The 20,030-nt window shown below is 37.1% G+C and overlaps 2 protein-coding genes across 3 annotated transcripts; one reads left to right on the top strand and one right to left on the bottom strand.

Moving 5' to 3' along the window:
- Positions 1-5,358: 5,358 nt before the first annotated feature.
- On the bottom strand, positions 5,359-20,021 carry LOC111338365 (ubiquitin-like modifier-activating enzyme 5). Of its 2 annotated transcripts, none has more exons than XM_088744723.1 (13): positions 19,759-20,021; positions 18,638-18,683; positions 16,470-16,559; positions 16,173-16,219; positions 14,733-14,795; positions 14,490-14,576; positions 14,187-14,268; positions 13,599-13,703; positions 12,492-12,619; positions 11,580-11,715; positions 10,511-10,601; positions 9,308-9,417; positions 5,359-6,258 (listed from the first exon to the last, which is right to left on the bottom strand). In XM_088744723.1, the coding sequence occupies exons 1-13, from the start codon at positions 19,896-19,898 to the stop codon at positions 6,166-6,168; spliced, it is 1,218 nt and encodes a 405-aa protein (XP_088600849.1). In that variant the 5' UTR covers positions 19,899-20,021; the 3' UTR covers positions 5,359-6,165. The 2 variants fall into 2 exon arrangements, with proteins under 2 accessions (XP_088600849.1, XP_088600850.1); XM_088744724.1 differs by having other exon boundaries at positions 5,359-6,255; positions 19,759-20,020.
- Positions 6,390-8,196, top strand: LOC148716063 (uncharacterized). Its single transcript, XM_088744735.1, has 2 exons — positions 6,390-7,231; positions 7,923-8,196. The coding sequence occupies exons 1-2, from the start codon at positions 7,047-7,049 to the stop codon at positions 8,092-8,094; spliced, it is 357 nt and encodes a 118-aa protein (XP_088600861.1). The 5' UTR covers positions 6,390-7,046; the 3' UTR covers positions 8,095-8,196.
- Positions 20,022-20,030: the final 9 nt, after the last annotated feature.

Below are 20,030 nucleotides of genomic sequence, written 5' to 3' on the forward strand. Positions count from 1 at the left end.
AAAGAGCTATAGCTTTTACACTTGCACACAATACACAGCTACTCGCGCTCTTTTCACCGAGCAATAAGTTTTATTCCAGGAATTCCCTATTTTCGTAGAGATATAAAGGCATGAGCAAAATTCTTCTGTTTTAATGTTCAGAGAGGATTCTCTCGGCCCACAAAAGATCTGTAGCTTTGACACTTGCACACAATACGTTGCTAATCGCGCTCTTTTTAACGAGCTATAAATCGTCCAGGAGTTCTCCTTTTTCGAGTTAAAAGCTCGTTTTAGCTAGTGGTTCTTCCAGACTCACCAAAACCTCAGTAACGAATTTCTGTTGTTTTAATATTCAGAGAGGATCTTCTCGGCCCACAATAGAGCTATAGCTTTGACACTTTCACACAATACCCAGCTAATCACGTTCTTTTAAACGAGCTATAAATTGTTCAGGACTTCCTTTATATGCGTCTATAATTCTACGAATCCTCTCTGAATAGCAAAACAATAGCATTTTACTGAGATATACGGCCATGAACAAAATTCTACTATTTTAATATTCAGAGAGGAGTTTCTAGGCCCACAACAGAGCTATAGCTTTGACACTTGCACACAATAGACAGCTAATCACGGTCTTTCCAACGAACTATAAATTTTTCAGGTGTTTTTTTTTTTTTAGACTTGAAAGTTCGTTTTAGCTAGTGGTTTTCCCAGACTAACCGAAAGCTCATAAACCAATTTATATTGTTTTAACATTCAAAGAGGATTTTCTAGGCCCTCAATAGAGCTGTAGCTTTGTCCCTTGCACACAATTCACAGCTAATAACGCTCTTTGTAACGAGCTATAAATTGTCCAGGACTTCCTTTATATGCGTCTATAATTCTACGAATCCTCTCTGAATAGCAAAACAATAGCATTTTACTGAGATATAGGGCCATGAACAAAATTCTACTATTTTAATATTCAGAGAGGAGTTTCTCGGCCCACAACAGAGCAGTAGCTTTGACACTTGCACACAATACACAGCTGATCACACTCTTTCCAACGTGCTATAAATTGTGCAGGGGTTCCCTTTTTTATACTTGAGAGTTTGTTTTAGCTTGTGGTTTTCCCAGACTAACCGGGAGCTCATAAACGAATTTCTATTGTTTTACTATTCAGAGAGGATTTTCTCGGCCCACAATAGAACTGTAGCTTTGACCCTTGCACACAATTCACAGCTAATCACGCCCTTTCTAACGAGCTATAAATTGTCCAGGAATTCCTTTATATGCGTCTATAATTTTACGAATCCTCTCTGAATAGCAAAACAATAGCATTTTACTGAGATATAGGGCCATGAATAAAATTCTACTATTTTGATATTCAGAGAGGAATTTCTCGGCCCACAAAAGAGCTGTAGGTTTTACACTTGCACACCGTCAATACAAAGCTAATCACGCTCTTTCCAACGAGTTCTTATTTTTCCAGGAGTTCCCCTTTTTCGAGTTGAAAGTTCGTTTTAGCGAGTGGTTTTTGCAGACTAACCAAAGGCTCATTAACGAATTTCTGTTGTTTTAACATTCAGAGAGGATTTTCTCGATCCACAATAGAGCTGTAGCTTTGACACTTTCACACAATACAGAGTTAATCACGCTCTTTCCAACGAGCTACAAATTGTCCAGGACTTTCTTTATATGCGTCTATAATTCTACAAACTCTCTCAGAAAAGAAAAACAATAGCATTTTGCTGGGATATACAGCCATAAACAAAATTCTACTGTTTTAATATTCAGAGAGGAGCCTCTCGGCCCACAACAGAGCAGTAGCTTTGACACTTGCACACAATACACAGCTAATCACACTCTTTCCAACGAGCTCTAAATTTTCCAGGAGTTCTCTTTTTTAGACTTGAGAGTTTGTTTTAGCTAGTGGTTTTCCCAGACTAACCGAAAGCTCATAAACCAATTTCTATTGTTTTAATATTCAGAGAGGATTTTCTCGACCCACAATAGAGCTGTAGCTTTGACACTTTCACACAATACAGAGTTAATCACGCTCTTTCCAACGAGCTACAAATTGTCCTGGACTTTCTTTATATGCATCTATAATTCTACAAACTCTCTCTGAATAGAAAAACAATAGCATTTTGCTGGGATATACAGCCATAAACAAAATTCTACTGTTTTAATATTCAGAGAGGAGTTTCTCGGCCCACAACAGAGCAGTAGCTTTGACACTTGCACACAATACACAGCTAATCATGCTCTTTCCAACGAGCTATAAATTTTCCAGGAGTTCTCTTTTTTAGACTTGAGAGTTTGTTTTAGCTAGTGGTTTTCCCAGACTAACCGAAAGCTCATAAACCAATTTATATTGTTTTAATATTCAGAGAGGATTTTCTCGGCCCACAATAGAGCTGTAGCTTTGACCCTTGCACACAATTCACAGCTAATCACGCTCTTTCCAAAGAGCTATAAATTGTCCAGGAATTCCTTTATATGCGTCTATAATTCTACGAATCCTCTCTGAATAGCAAAACAATAGCATTTTACTGAGATAGAAGGCCATGAAAAAAATTCTACTATTTTAATATTCAGAGAGGAGTTTCTCGGCCCACAACAGAGCTGTAGCTTTGACACTTGGACACAATACACAGCTAATCACGCTCTTTCCAACGAGTTTTAAACTGTCCAGAAGTTCTCCTTTTTCGAGTTGAAAGTTCGTTATAGTTAGTGGTTTTTCCAGACTAACCAAAAGCTCATCAACGAATTTCTGTTGTTTTAATATTCAGAGAGGATTTTCGCGGCCCACAATATAGCTGTAGCTAATCGTACTTTTTCTAACGAGCCATAAATTGTCCAGGAATTCCTTTATATGCGTCTATATGTCTACGAATCCTCTCTGAATGGCAAAACAATAGCATTCTGCTGCTGATTCTAACAGAGAAAGGAATTTTTCAGCCCGCAATGGAGCTGTAGCTTTGACACTTGCACACCATACGCAGCTAATAACGCATTTTCTAGCGAGCCATAAACATTCCAGGAATTCCCCTTTTTCGCAGAGATATAAAGGCACGAGCAAAGTTCTACTGTTTTAATATTCGGAGAAAATTCTCTCAGCCCCAAACAGCGTGCAAGTGTCAAAGCTATAGCTCTATTGTGGGCCGATAAAATCTTCTCTGAATATTAAAGAAATAGAAATTCGTTAATGAGCCTTTGGTTTATCTGGTAGAACCAGCAGCAAAATGCTTTTGTTTTTCTATTCAGAGAGGATTCGAAGAATTATAGACGTATATATAGAAAGTCCTGGACAATTAATAGCTTGTTGGAAAGAGCGTGTTTAGCTCTGTATTGTGTGTAACTGTCAAAGCTACAGCTCTATTGTGGGCTGAGAAAATCCTCTCTGAATATTAAAACAATAGAAATTCGTTAATGAGCTTTCGAAAAAAGGGGACTCCTGGACAATTTATAGCTCGTTGGAAAGAGCGTGATCAGCTGTGTATTGTGTGCAAGTATCAAAGCTACAGCCTTTTTGTGGGCCGAGAAACTCCTCTCTGAATATTAAAATAGTACAATTTTGTTCATGGCCTTATATCCCAGGGAAATGCTATTGTTTTGCTATTCAGAGAGGATTCGTGGAATTATAGACGCACATAAAAGACGTCCGAGACAACTTATTACTCGGTAGAAAGAGCGAGATTAGCTCTGTATTTTGTGAAAGTTTCAAAGCTACAGCTCTATTGTGGGCCGAGAAAATCCTCTCTGAATATTAAAACAATAGGAATTCGTTAATGAGCGTTTGGTTAGTCTGCAAAAACCACCAGCTAAAACGAACTTTCAACTCGAGAAAAGAGAACTCCCGGACGATTTATAGCTCATTGGAAAGAGCGTGATTAGCTGTGTATTGTGTGCAAGTGTCAAAGCTACAGCTCTTTTGTGGGCCGAGAAACTCCTCTCTGAATATTAAAATAGTACAATTTTGTTCATGGCCTTATATCCCAGGAAAATGCTATTGTTTTGCTATTCAGAGAGGATTCGAAAAATTATAGACGCATATAAAGGACGTCCGGGACAATTTATAACTCGTTGGAAAGAGCGTGATTAGCTCTGTATTGTGTGAAAGTTTCAAAGCTACAGCTCTATTGTGGGCCGAGAAAATCCTCCTTGAATATTAAAACAATAGAAATTCGTTAATCAGCTTTTGGTTAGTCTGCAAAAACCACTTGCTAAAACGAATTTTCAATTCGAAAAAAGGGAACTCCTGGACAATTTATAGCCCGTTGGAAAGAGCATGATTAGCTGCATATTGTCTGCAAGTGTCAAAGCTTCTGCTCTTTTGTGCGGACGAGAAACTCTTTTCTGAACATTAAAACAGTAGAATTTTGTTCATGGCTTTCTATCTCAGCAAAATGCTATTGTTTTGGTATTCAGAGAGGATTCGTAGAATTATAGACGCATATAAAGGAGGTTCGGGACAATTTATTGCTCGTTAGAAAGAGCGCGATTAGCTGTGTATTGTGTGCAACTGTGAAAGCTACAGCTCTATTGTGGGCCGAGAAAATCCTCTTTGAATATTAAAACAATAGAAATTCGTTAATGAGCTTTTGGTTAGTCTGCAAAAACCACTAGCTAAAACGAGCTTTCAACTGGATAAAGGGGAATTCCTCGACAATTTTTAGCTCGTTAAAACGGCATGATTTGATGTGTATTGTGTGCAAGTGTGAAAGCCACTAGCTCCTCTGTGGGCCGAGAAAACCCTCTCTGATATTAAACAATAAAATTTTGAAACTAATAGAAAACTAAAATACACAGTTCTGGGAAAATTTGAACATTGGTGAATATAGAATTCAAGAGTGGGCGACAGAATTTATAAAAGGATAGAGAGAAATCAAAGGATAGTACGAGAAATCAAGCCACAGATTGTCAACCAACAACGCTTCGTTTACCAATTTCAATGTGACCTGTGTGATGCGGGTTATGTGGGCTATACACGCGGACACTTACACACACGCGTGGATGGACATAAAGGAAAGGCATCTTCAATATATAAACACTACCACGAACGGCACAGCGAAGTCCCGAAAGACCTACTGAAGCGTTTTAGCGTTCTGAAAAAGTGTAGTAACAAGTTCGATTGTTTGGTGAACGAAATGCTTTTCATCAGAGACTTAAAACCCACTCTGAATGTGCAAAGCGATTCAATTCGCGCAAAAGTATTTGTTTAATTAGCTCGTTAAACATATTTATGCTAATTTAGTGTTACACCTTGCCAAACTTTATTTTTTATTTCTCCTTGACAATGGCGTCATGATGACACCGAAACGTCGATTTTTATCGTTAGTTTTTGCTAGTCTTTGCATTTCTAAATCTTTATTGATAAGAGAAAATATTGGCAGATTTTTAAAACTTTTTCTTTTATTACACAGAAGTATCTTTACATCTTAGATAGAGAAGAGGGTATATAGGAAAACTGATCATGGAGAACATTAAATAGTTTATTTGTTACAAATAATAACGCTGAATATTAAAGAATGGCTTTTAAAGCCTTCCTTGCTTTCTTCATTTCTATCCACTTTCCTTGATGGGTTAGCCCACGTCCTCCAGCATTAAACTTTTAGAATAAATTTTGACTCTAAGTATCGAGGTCATTGATTGATAGTTCTTGGACAAACCTACGTCACACAGGAGGAACGTGACAGAACATTTCCCAAACCAGTTCAAGTGACGCAATGCATGGCATAAAAACTAAATTTAATTCTTAAGAATGAGATGCAGCATTTGTTCTAGTAATCTTAGTATACCCAGGCAGCAGAAAAAGCTACACGTCTCAAATTGCGTCTTACGATGCATATTGCACTACCTTTCTCTTAACGTGTATCACGCAATACATGTCAGAAAAGTATGTCACAGTAAGGACATAGCTGAATATTGCTGTAATGAGTATACACAATGGGGAGTTCAGCACCACACTGAAAACGGAAGATGGGTGAAAATTCAAAAATTCAACAGATTTTTTTCCTTACACTTTCATACTGAAATTGGAAAAGGCATCTAAAGAAAAATGAACAAATTCAAATTGAACTTAGTTTTGCTATCGTTCATTCTGTAAGAACCAAACATACATTAACTACATAAGATATTATTAATATATTATGCGGACATAATCTAAGTTAATCTTTAAAAAGCTTTTGTTTGATTCTAGCCCTATATGCTCTTGAGTTTCTTCATCAGGTCTTCAACACTTAATTCATCGTCAGCTGATATTTGACCTTCACTGCTGATCTCCTGTGAAATCTGCTAACAAATCGGAACCAATATTTAAATCAATCCTGAACATTAGAAGGTGATGATCTAAGACAGATGCTACGTTAGGAATAAACCCTACCCTCCCCTCCCTCCCTCTCTCTTGTCGTTCATATACTCCTTATTTCCCTGTAGTGTCTCTTTCAAGAATCCTGGGAGGTGATGGACACTGCAACATGACAAGTTTTTTTTTTCGATGAATTTTCTTAGTTTATAGTCTTTGGTTCACGCCTGAAATATTTAGATTTGTTCTGTAAAGAAATTTAATATACTTTTTTCGCTTCAAAACTGCGCTAGTTTCGGCCATTATCTTACCGGAGCCTGGTAATGAATATTTGTAAGTTAATTTATGCGTGATGTCATATGGTGTACCTATCCTAAGAATACTAAAACGAATCGAACATGTCCAGAGAAAACCTCCAGAGTTTTAGTGATTCAGACGAATCCTGTAATGAATCCGACCACTCAGAATCTTCAAGCTCATCATCTCGTGCAGAATTAGGCAATTCCGAAGAAGAAAATATGGTAGAGGAGCCATATCAAGACGAACCGCTAGCCAGCGATAGCGATGAAGATCTAGAAGACGGAGACGAAGAAACAGACGTCGATGGCCTTCGACCATCTACTTTAGAGGCTCGATTTGAAGGCCAGATTAATGTTAACGAATGGTAAGAACCTTATGTCATAGTTTTTATGGAGTATATTACAATGATCTCTAAGCGATTCTCGATGTTTATAGGTGCAAATGTCAACACTGTCATGGCGAAGCTTTGGAGGACGCAATGGAGTTTCGTTGCTGTCATGAAGTAATAAATGCCATCGGTAAATTAGTGTTTGATGGTTCTATAGAGAATATAAAGTGTATAACACAACACGAAGATTTCTCAGCCTTGATCAACCCGACAGTACTGATGCAAGTGGGGCCATTATTACGCTATCGCCGACAAACCGGTTCTACGCAAAACGAGTGAGTACAGTAAATAACGTATGCTCCAAATCTATCGCATATATCACAGGATAATAATCTTAAAACGTGTTATTAAAACAAAAGTTGCTTTCTTAATCAGTTCAGCAGAAAATATAGTTGAATGATAATAGCCCTTGACAGTTTTAGAACCCATCTTGACGGGTAGGCAAAGCGGTCAGAAATTACAGGTTTTGTATGGGAATCCCATGGCAAATAACTTTTACCAGAATCAAATTTTACGCAATTCATGAATCGCAACGTTAAAACACCGAGTAGAAGATTTTCTTCACCAAGTTTGAAGATTGTAGGTTTGATACAAGACGCTCAGTTAATTTTTCTAATTTCCACACATTTGTCTGTAAATCTTTTGCGCGCCGCCCCTTCTACCCTGCGAAAAGTTACAGACAAATGTATGGAAAATTAACTGAGAATCTTGTATCCAACCTGCATTCTTCAAACTAGGTGAATACAATCTTCTACTCAGTACTTTAACGTTGCGATTCATAAATTGCGTAAAATTTGATTTTGTAAAAAGTTTTTTGCCATGGGATTCCCATACAAACACTAATTTCTGACCGCTTTGCCTACCCGTCAAGATGGCTTCCAAAACCGTCTCAAGGTCTATTTCAATTTGTTGTGACTCTTTTGTTTCTCAGAAAATTAATAGTTTCATTTTCTTCTCTCTGTGTAGATTTCTTAGATCAGTTGCGTATCGATGGTTGATTAGATGGCTTTGTGGCTTCATGAGTTGGGATAACCGAAGACCATTATGTGCCTGCGTATATAGTGCTGTTAGGAACAAGTATCCTTCAAGCCACAAAAGAGGTTACAAGCCTGTTGAAGATGAACAACCAGGACACTAAAGTGAAATTTTATCTAATCCTCTATCCTTAAATTATTTTATGTAATAATGTCTCCTTTGTTCCAATGCTACAGACAAATATACTTCCTCCATATTAAGTACATCTTCCCTCTGAAACATGCGAATTATCCAATTACTACAAACTAAACAAAAATGAACCCTTATCTCTCGTTGGCACTGAACCCTTGATTAACACTCGGCGCATGTTTTGTTCGCTCATGCTTTCAACGATAGTAAGATCTCGGGTAAAACATGAATCTTCGAAGTGTGCAGAGCACAAGCAAGCATGTTTATTCACGGGTTCCTTGAAGTCTTCTGGTCTATGTTCTTGGACAAATTTCACCCATTTCGATCTTATTTCTGGATTAGAAGGGAACTGATGCATCGTTATACCAGGTGTGTATGAATTATTGCTACAACTCGTCTTATTTGGTGCTCCAGCGACACATCTTTTCCCTCCTTTACGCTTTCGACTAGAGTCCGCCATTGCTGTAGTGTTACACACAATGTGACGTCACGAGGTTAGTTATTTGGTGGTCTGGCCGAGCGAAGCGGCGGTAAAAAAAATTCAAGCGGTGACAGCGATTCAAATGAAAAAATTCAGTACTTATATTTACCGGATTGCTCCCAAATTCCTCAAGTATATTAAAGACGATGTAAGCAACTAGAATCTGTCGAAAAAAAAAACTTGTCATATGCACTTTAAATCTCTTTCACACCAGGTACCACCTAAAAGTACTGAGTACCCCTTAAAAAATGCTAGGCTTTTCCCCTGGTTACAACAACTCTCAATATTGTTCCTAAGGATCGGAGGGGTGAGGCATATATGGTTAAGAGGAACTTTGAATTTGTATCACAACCAGGTGAACCTTAAAAATTCAACTTGGTAATATAAAAAAACCTTTTGAAAATAAATGAACTCTAGAAAGCATAACCCTCTCCTCTCGCATTATAACCTTGACATACTCGGAAAAAATCACCAACAACACATGCAAGTTAACCAACAAGTTACCGACCACTCTAACCAGTTCAGCCAATTCAGGTCAGCTTAACCACAAAAAAGCGTTTGAAATCCTTTGGCTTTAACTAAGGAGGGTTTGGCGACAACCGATGAGAGCTTGGCGAAAACAAAGGAGGGTTTGGCGCTAACTAAGTAATGTTTGGCGGGCTTGGCGAGAACACAGGAGGGTACAGTAATCCATGCTTGCATGTACCTTTCTTTGAACTTTTGGTTTAGAGTATGCATACTGTATTCCTGCTACAAGCCTTTGAGATGCTTCATCTTCTTCCTCGTCATCTTTGGCTTCATCAACCAAACTAATACCTGACAGAAGGAAAGTAAAGCAATTATTTTAGAAAATAGTAGTCGAAAAAAAAAAAAAAAAAAACCAGGTAATAGTCGTAATTCCCTTAGCAATAACCCTGACTAAAAGGCGATGATAATGGAAGTGGAAATGGTAATAGTAACCATATCAGTGTGCATCATAACAATAATTATGGTGATGACGACCTTGACATACTTGGAAAAAATCACCAACAACACATGCAAGTTAACCAACAAGTTACCGACCACTCTAACCAGTTCAGCCAATTCAGGTCAGCTTAACCACAAAAAAGCGTTTGAAATCCTTTGGTTTTAACTAAGGAGGGTTTGGCGACAACCGATGAGAGCTTGGCGAAAACAAAGGAGGGTTTGGCGCTAACTGTGGAGGGTTTTACGATAACTAAGTAATGTTTGGCGGGCTTGGTGAGAACACAGGAGGGTATGGCGACATCTAAGGAGAGTTTGGCAACAACTGAGGAGGGTTTGGCGACAAGTAAGGAGAGTTTGGCGACAACCATGGAGAGTTTGGAAACATTTAAGGAGAGTTTGGTGACAACTAAGGAAAGTTTGGCCACAACTAACTAGTGTTTAGCGACAGGTAACGAGGGTTTTGTGAGAACTAAGGAAAGTTTGGCGACAACTAAGTAGTGTTTGGCGGCAAGTTAGGAGGATTTTTCGACAATGTGGGGGTTCAACAAAGTCATTTTCAACTTGAATGACGACATCCACATCTCTTATGGGAGAAGGTCAAATGATCATTAACAATTATTCGCCGAAGGCGAGGTGAATATCGTCGAATAATCCCCGAGACGAAGTCGAGGGGATTATTCGACAATATTCACCGAACCTGAGGCGAATAATTGTTTTAGTATAATTTCAGAGCTGAAAAACAGAGAAATTTCTAAAATCATAACATTTTAGTAACATTTATTAACTTTTTATTTTAACATTTTATATAAACCGCGTGGAGCGGTTTATATAGCGTCATATAAGGAACCGCTCGACCAATCAGATTGCTGGAAACTCTTTGCTCTGCTTTGAAATAATACTAATAGCCTATACTGAATAAAAAATACGCAAATCAAACAGTTACCCCACTCATTATCTTCGTGTATTACTTCTTCTCTTTCTGCTTTCATTGCTGTTTCTTTTTCTTCCTCTTCTTTTTTAGCTTCGTCTGATTCCTAAAAAAATTCAAGACAGAGGATTATATGTTCTGCAGTACCCCCGCACATGTCAAGCACGTGCCTTGCTTGGGAATTACACTTGCTTATAGTGCGTGTAGTAACACGGGTGCGGTAGTTGGTATACATCAGTTTTGCGCTTTATAGTTGGCACAGGGTAAGCTTATTGTAACACTTTCAATTACTGACCCCACCCCCACCCCCCACCCTCCACCCAAAAGGAATAGTAGAGGTATAGTAACAGTTGATGGAGACAAACCCCACAAGGCAATAACAATAACTCTAACAGTAAAACTGAATGATTCCAGAAAACAACTATCATAAAATCTTGCCCGTCATAACAAAAGCTAATTCAGTAATGCACCGATCAAATTCGAAACTTCAACATCCCCTCCCTCGGCAACTCACGGGTACTTGAGTGTTTTCCGAGCCGGGGGTGGGAGAATTGAACCTTGCCTGGGTGGGGTGGGAAATTCGAAACGGATTTGTAAAGTCTTTTGAGCGGAATAACCGTGTTTTATCCTATAATATGCAGATTTTTTAAGGGAAAATGTTCACTTTCCCGCGCAGATTGCGAAGAAGGAAAGGTCTACAAGAAAGTCACAGTCGCTAATCTTACCTTTCCCCGAAAAAATGGACGATCAAATCCGACAGTTGGGTGGGGCATTTGAACACAATTTGGGTCCGGGGGGGCGTGAATTTGAACGAACCAATCCTATGAAGTTCAAAGGCCTGTGAGAGTTGCCTGAGGGGGGGGGGGGTTTGTTTAAGAATACTGTCCGGGGGTTGAGAAATACTGCCTGGAAGCAGCACAGGGGGGGAGGGGGGTTGTTGAAGAATACTGCTTGGGGGCTGCGCAGGGGGTTTGCTGAAGAGTACTGCCTTGAGGTTACCCCGGGGGGTTTGTTGAAGAATACTGGCACGTTAAGGTTGAGGTTGATTAAGATAGATTTTTCATACATAAAAAAAAATCATTACCTGGTACTCTCTTTGTCTTTGGTGACAAACAACTTCCTCACAGGCAGGATTTGGTTTTAGCGTCATGCTTGGAAAGAAGTCTTGCATGGCATTATAGCCAAGATAGTAGGAGACAGAACCAAATTCAAGCAGATATCTGGAGGAGTAAGAGCACGACAGTAATATCATTGGATATAAAGTCACACATAAGTATAGGTAATAACATGATGTCGAGTGCAATCTGGTGTAAATAAGCACAAACAAATTTTTCAAAGACAACTGTATGAGTAAATGAGCAAAGTGAGTGGCCTGGCGCTGTTTGGTTGTAAACAAAACAAAATATAAAGTTGAGCCTTTCTTGTTATTAAATCTTAAATTACTAGTAGACTTATACTGAAGCAATATGCGTTATTGGCTAGATTTTGGCCGAGTCCTTTTTTTGCGGTTTTATGAACCGAGACGAAGTCGAGGTCCATAAAAAAATGCAAAAAAAGAGAGAACGAGGCTAATATCTAGTCATCTTGACCTCACACTTGGTCATAAAAGAATTTATTATATAGCAAAAAGAATTCACTTTGATAAGAATCGAGAAAGACTCGTTAATTTCGAGAGCCGGGAAAGAAAACCAACTGTGTTTGAAATATGACCAACTGTGTTTGTAGCACAGCGTATCTAAGAGGCTCGTTTAATGTTTTCTTTGTTTTGACTATCTTCTGCCGCTTTTTGCCACTTCGCCGCCGACATTGTCCAAAAGTTATGAACTTTGTAAGTCCGCTCTACGCACTTTTTTTCTTGCGCGGGATCAAAGCGGGCAACGCTAAGCAATTATTCACTCTTGGTTTCTATGCATGATAGTTGATTCAAGTCTGACAAACATGCTGAAGAAATTTCAAGCTCATAATCTAACTGCTAAGTAGAGTACAAAACACTTACTTCAGTGTATTTTGAACCAGAAAACCAGCTACTATTCCCATAGTTGTTGGAAGAGATGCCGCACAAACACCCTCTCTCTTGAGTGTTCTTTCGTCAATATTAGAGGCAACAACAAGGGGAGGGGCACACTGTGGGAAGAAAAACCAAGCTCAGAGGCTTGTCCCTAAAGCTCATCACTAGTAAGAGTATTTCAACTTCCCTCTGATGGCTGGCTCAACCCCCGGATTTCGTCTCACTTCTCAACAATATTTATAGCTGGGAATTGAGAGAGTAATTGCTTGACTGTGTAAATTTTAATTAATTTCCCTTCAATTTTAATTAATTTTCCTTCAATTTAATTAATTTTCCTTCAATTTTAATTAATTTTCCTTCAATTAATTTACCACCCATGCACAAAGTACGAAGGCCAAGAATTGCAGGGGAAAAGGGCCAGGATCCATAAATTACAGTAACAACCATGAAAACAGGGTTAGCTTGATATTTCACTCTAGGAACATGTCATTTATTGTGGGGGGGAGGCAGGTGGGTGGGTGCAAACGGGAAAGGAGTCAATCTTTTTGTGTGAACCGAAAATAAGGGATTACATGAACTTCTGCAACCGTATTTAAGGGATCATGTATTCTTGTGCATTCCATTTTCCTTTCTACAAAAGAAAACAGCACTGAAGGGGTCAACAACAAACCACTCTTGGGGGGAGGGGGGGCAGCAGCTCATATTACTTACTAGTATTCCAGTGACAAGAAGAGGGCTGCTGGAAATTATGTAGAGGAAAATGTCAATGAAAATAATTTTTAATATTTAACAATTATTTGCCGAAGGCGAGGTGAATATCGTCAAATAATTATTTGACAATATTCACTGAACCTGAGGTGAATAATTGTTTTAGTATAATTTCAGAGCTGAACAACAGAGAAATTTCTAAAATCATAACTTACATTTTAGTAACATTTATTAACATTTTATTTTAACATTTTATATAAACCATGTAGAGCAGTTTATATAGCGTCATAGAAGAAACGGCTCAACCAATCAGATTGCTGGAAACTCTTTGCTCAGCTCTGAAATTCCACTAAAATACATTATTGTATATATGGGGAATAGACTCACTGCAAAACAAGCTGTTTTTCCAGGAATAATAAATTGAATGTGACCAGACACAGCATTTTCACTGACACCAGATTCTATCCAAGGTTGGTTTAACTCATTACATGCCTGATAAAATGAAAGATAATCCTGTTTTGAAAACATTATTTTGCAAATGGTACAAAATACCCACCAATAATACAATCAATAAAGAACACTCCCGGCTAAGATACATTTTCAGGGAGAATATTCTTGGAGCCTATGTTCTACACTGAAATTCTTCTGACTAACAGATTTGTCATCTGTGATTTAAATTACCAAGGCCAAACATATTCTGGTTTATTCCTCAAGTTTCTTGACATGTTGTGTCATTTCCTTTCAAAAACACTTCAGATCTGCTCTTGCAAACTGCAAGTAGACACATCTGAAAATAGCTGGAATTAAATAAATGCTCCAGCATACCTTAAAACTGTTGATACAGTAAAAAGAATAATTTCTTAACAAACTATGCATGAAATGAAAGATATAGTGCAGACACTACCCCACCTCCCTGACTGAATGTCGACCCAGACTGTAAATTTAACGTGTACAAATTACATTTATTAATCTTACTGTATTTATTGCCATTCTAGCTTCAAAATTATCCACACAACTTAGCACGAGATTTACAGCTTGTCCATCTTTTCCACCATGACTACAAGAAGATAAATAAATAAATAAATTAGCTAAATGATTCAGTTTATCAATGTTCTACACAGTCAACTTGGGTCATCAAAAAAAGGAATATTTAAAATCAGTTCTGCTTTTATTGCTTTTTCGTGTTCTTATTTCTATTGCTCTGTTACAAATTAAACTTACCACTGTACTTTAAAATTAAATAAGCCACACCCTTGAACAAGCATCCATGACTCTCACCTTATTCTACAAAGAAAGTGCTTAAAATTTTCCAGTAACGTGATGTTGTAGTTGTATGCTTCAAATTCCACATCGGGATTAATGTCTCTACAAAAAAAATCCCTGTTAATATAATGTTGTGAACAATATTTAAAGAGCACACAGAAGAGCAAAAATTAAATTAATCTATGACACAAATTCCTGATGTGAGTGTTTGTAACGTTCACCATAACAATCATGGTAGTTACATTGCTGTTTAATTACCTCAATGTGTTTACCGCTGCTTCAACTTTACTCATACCAGACTGATCAGGACGGAAAAATAACCTGAAATAAACAGTAAATGGAAACATGCATCAATAGATGGAATTTGAAGGCAAAACAGCCTAAAAAAGTCAGGATAGAGAAGGAAGTATGAAATTAACTACGAAATAAAGTAAAAGAACTTGCATGGAAAAAAAGATAACAAGGTAGAAAGTCAGGCAAAGAAATGATCATGAGAAGTGGACAGCTGGAATGTAAGTAATTGTAGAAAAGAAGAATTTAATATTTCATTAGTAAGACAAAACTGTGTTCAGATTCCTACAGGAAAGGTGAATCCTCTATAAGATTTGAATAAAGAGTGAAAGTTTCTAAAGAAACTGTGGTGCTGCATCGATGGGGGTAACCAGGTAATTTGGTTATATCAACTAAGTTGAAATTGTAAATTGGCCACCATAAAGAGTAAAAAGCTTTTAACTCTTTATGGTGGCCAATTTACAATTTCAACTTAATTGATATGACCAAATTACCTCTATAAGATTTGCCTTTCTCCCAATCTACAGCTTCATAATTCAGTTCTTAGTATCACCCTTCAAGTGTTTGGGAGGCTGGGGGGGGGGGGGACTTCATGGCACTGACAAGGAGAATCCATTTAACAATCAAAACTTCTTAGGTTGGCATTCATATCATTTACTTTCATGACCTCAATGAAAGATTAAGATGTATTTAATATATGAAGAAATTCGCTGCTGGTCACCCTTAGGGTTTATAAGGTTAATCAGGCTTCTTTTCTGGCAAGTGCTTAATAAATTGCAGAAAACCCTCAAGGATCAATTCTTTGCTTGATTTTCATCTGTGCGTCAAATTAAATTGTTGTTGTTAATTGTTGATAATGATGACAAAAATGATGACTGTGCAAAGTGCAGATGGCTAGACAGATGAAAATAGGGAGACAAACAGGATATTGGATAGACAAATGAGGAAAAGAAAGACATACATACATACATGTACAGATGGATTGTCTGATCAAAATAGGGAGACAAACAGGATATTGGATAGACAAATGAGGAAAAGAAAGACATACATACATACATGTACAGATGGATTGTCTGATCAAAATAGGGAGACAAACAGGATATTGGATAGACAAATGAGGAAAAGAAAGACATGCATACATACATGTACAAATGGATTGTCTGATGAAAAAAGGGAGACAAACAGGATATTGGATAGACAAATGAGGAAAAGAAAGACATACATACATGTACAGATAGATTGTCTGATCAAAATAAGGAGACAAACAGGATATCGGATAGACAAATGAGGAAAAGAAAGACATACATACATACATGTACAGATGGATTGTCTGATGAAGAGACAGAGATAGATTGATGAGCATTTCAAGAGAAGAATCTACAAACCAACTCAGTCATAACTCTTTACCTGTTCATGTTTGCAAGTTCCACTTTGTCATAATCAAAAAGTAAAAGCTACAAAGAAGAAACACAGTTATTCAAATTGATTAATTCTCTGGGTGTACAGCTTGTACCATAACAAAATAAATTTAAATTCGCTGTACAGAAATTCTTCACCCATGGACACAATTATCTGGCTGGGTTGTATGATATAAGATCTCTCAGATCGTAGTACTCATGTTCACAGGTGTGAAGGTGTTAATCGCAAGACTAAAGGTTCGTCAACAAAAATATAAAGTATACAGCAGATTGTTTCAATTCATACCTTTCCTACCCCACATCTTGTCAGCATTTCAGCTGTCACACTTCCAACTCCACCAACACCGACAATTACAACAGTGTAGTCACGGATTTTCTAGAGTAGACAAAAATAAATATATCTTATTAGACATTTTGTTGTGTAGTATCACTGAGTATTTTTACGAGTTGTGCCGTATTTTGACGAGCCCATAGGGCGAGTCAAAATACAAATAATGAGTAAAAATACTCAGCGATACTACACAACAAAACGTCTAATAAGTTATTTATTACCCAACATGCCAAACTGTTATTTCAGTGCGGGCGAATTTTGCGGATGTTTATTTACGGGGAGTGCGTGACAGAAGTATGCGAAGTGGTATGGAATTGGTGCGTTGTTGCGCTACTGTTTCTATTTTCTTCATTAAATGAAGAAATTTTCTGGTAGTCACGCTGTTTTTCTTCATTAGATTCATTCAATGAACTTGGATCTATATTTGCCAGCCATTCTGACTCTTTGTCATCGGAAATATGATTCAAATTGTCTGCCATTTGTTTTTTTTTTTCGTAACTACAATCCAATTCTTCGCTTGCACGATGCGAGAAAACCAGTTTAACTGGTACTACAATAGACGAGTACAAATACCGCGTGATATTTGTACTCATCTATGGCGTTATTTGTACTCATCTAGGTGTAGTTGGATAATAAAAAGGCTAAGTCAGCTGGTGTTAACAAAAAGATGCAACTAAAAGTATTACTTCCCTAACATAACATAACATAACATCAACTTTATTTCAACACGATAAGTGTTTAAAGCTTTGTGCTTATGGGGTCGTGCATTTAAAGTAGTCCTAAAACTAATATCTATTACTAACTTCCATACAAAATAGAAGTAAGATTACTAATTAATAATTATAAAAACTTGTACAATATATGTGATATAATCTGCATAAGATATCATTAAATAAATATAGTCTTGATCGCAAAAATTAACTGTTGAGGTAGATGTTATCTTAAAATGAAAATCTTTAAATTCAACGATCTTACATAATCTTGAATCTATGCTCTTTCGTGTAGCATGATTAATGTCTGCATTCCTAGACGTAATTTTATTAAAAAAAGAACAGCCCCTCTATAAGTTACTAAACATTCTAAATAGCGAGATTGAAATCTTGGTATAACAATATTATCTGACCCCCTTAATGAATACTTCACACCACTCGACCTCTTAACAATAATATTTTCGGACAGTTGCTCTGGTAGCAAATCATTGTATGTACCATGTACTACCTTAAACAGTTTGATCTTATAAATATAATCTAAGGAGTGCCATTTAGCTATCTTCAGAGAGTAATCATGGGAGGTGTCTTTCTTTAAATTATATATTTTTACTTTGCTGCTCGGCTGTGAAGTTTTTCAATTGCCCCAAATAACTCAAGATTACAACAGCTTGCCCACGTTATAATACTATAAGTGACACCAGGCAGAATAACACTGAAATAAAATTGCTCCAATACACTTTTGGGTAAGAATCTTGATTTTCTTAATAAGTTAAGCTTATTTGCAAAACTCTTTTTAACATTCATCAAATGTGGTGACCATGTTAAACTTTCATCGACAGTTACTCCTAATAAACATGATCTCTTAACCCAATTAACATAAAAGACTCCCATAGTAACAGGTAAAATAGGGCCTATGATATGTGTCTTAGATATCAGCACAGCTTCACTCTTTTTCGGATGAGGTGTAAGCCTATTGGCAAGACACCAATCATATAATTTAGATAATGCCCTATTTAGTTGATAAGCTGCATGATCCCCGTTGTCACCCACACAATAAACAGTTGTATCATCTGCGTACATAAATATTTCACCAGAATTCACAGAAGATGGTAAATCGTTAGTAAATAAGATAAATAGGTATATACTTTAATTCCCCCAAGCGCATAATTAACATGTAACTTCTCCCAATGATATCTATACATCATCCAGCAAGCAGGTAATGGGAATACTCAAATTTATCACATACAGAATTTATCTTGATCTAACATGAAATTCTTGTAACTGAATTAATATGAGATGTGTAGTACCTAAAGGGGAGAATTCACAATCAGATCATCTTGGGATTTTAAGGGTTAAATCAAGAGTTGCCTTACTAACTAAGACAATGATTGGCTGTTTCTTACAGAAACTTACCTCATAATTATCCACTATTCCCATTCTTTTCAAGGCCATCAAACGACTGTTAAAAAAAATAACACACACACACACACACTAACATAATTATTTACATCACTATTTGGTTTCCCATTTAACTTTGAAGAAACCATGTATTTTTAATTCATAAATGGTTGAGAAATTTATTTTACATCCCAGCTGGGAAAATTTTGAAAAGGAGTTCTAGGAATATAATTGGGTGTCAATGATATATTTACATCTTAAAGTTCAGTGGCTAATTAAATTTTAATCTATTAACTAACTTCTGAAAAACACCTTAAAAACGATTCAAAATAATTCCAGAAGTTCATTTTTTCTTCACTTTCCTCCAAAATTTCAATTTTGTTGCGGTACAATTTCCTGATTTTTCCCAATCCTCTGAGCGCATTTTTTCCAATGTCAATTACTACGAGTAGACAGTGGCAGCAATGATAATTAAAGACAATGAACGAAGAGGAAAATTAGAAATAACAACAGTTGCCTCACAGTTTACCCAAACATGCTACAATTTTCACTATAACCGATTCCCGTAGCATTTGTATTTATATTTCATCAAAACCGGTGTAGGTCTAGAGAATCCCGCCACAGAAAGACAATAAAGCATAACAAAAATAGAAAATCCACCAGATTCAAGATTTCCTGGTGTTCTCGTTGAATCAAACCCGATCGTAGAATCGTGGAAATATGTAATCGAAGTTTCATATCTGTGTGTACATAAAATGTTTGAATTTTTTGTAACATTGTTGAACAACGCTAATAACCTTCAACTGGATGTTAAATATTATTTGTTTTCAAGCTACCACTGGGAAAAAATTCGGCAGACAACTGAATTGTTTAACACGCTCTGTCTTTTACAAGAAGAAGGAAGCAACTCTTAGTGATCACCGTTTTTCGTGATGTTTCAATCTCTGATCTTTTCGTGGAATCAAGATCGCCGGGGATTCTATGATTTTAAATAACATTAAATTTAAAAACGAACAATACCGCAGTATTAAAAGCTAATAAAAACAGTGGGTTGCTCCTTAAAATGCTTCATTTGGCTTCGAAAACTCATTCTCACACGATCGACAAAACATTTAGCAAAACGTTAACTAACTGACCTGTATGGATTGCTGTCCACGACTTCAGAGCTCATCTCTTGAATTTTTTCTCTTACGGGTCCCTTCCTTTTACGCTCATTTTCCAGCGCGATCTCAAGCTCTTTAATCTTGGCGTTCAGCCTTTCGATCTCCTCCGCCATTGTTTATATCTATGGGCGCTTACTGCGTCTCCACAGACGTTAGGTTGCAATTAGAAGCCTTCCCTTTCTCTTCACCTTCTCAATTTGTTTAGGAGACAAAATGGCGCCGCTCAGCTGCTTTTCTAAAGTTAC

This window comes from Stylophora pistillata, chromosome 14 (assembly GCF_964205215.1).
Source record: "Stylophora pistillata chromosome 14, jaStyPist1.2, whole genome shotgun sequence".
Lineage (NCBI taxonomy): Eukaryota > Metazoa > Cnidaria > Anthozoa > Scleractinia > Pocilloporidae > Stylophora > Stylophora pistillata.

Excerpts from the sequence above, each read along its gene's own strand:
- LOC148716063 (XM_088744735.1), top strand. The coding sequence starts at position 7,047 with ATGGAGTTTCGTTGCTGTCATGAAGTAATAAATGCCATCGGTAAATTA. Across the intron at positions 7,232-7,922 it reads ACCGGTTCTACGCAAAACGA|ATTTCTTAGATCAGTTGCGT; the intron begins GTGAGTACAGTA and ends CTCTCTGTGTAG.
- LOC111338365 (XM_088744723.1), bottom strand. The coding sequence starts at position 19,898 with ATGGCGGAGGAGATCGAAAGGCTGAACGCCAAGATTAAAGAGCTTGAG. Across the intron at positions 16,220-16,469 it reads CAAGATGTGGGGTAGGAAAG|CTTTTACTTTTTGATTATGA; the intron begins GTATGAATTGAA and ends TCTTCTTTGTAG. Across the intron at positions 11,716-12,491 it reads CTGGTTCAAAATACACTGAA|ATATCTGCTTGAATTTGGTT; the intron begins GTAAGTGTTTTG and ends TTACTCCTCCAG.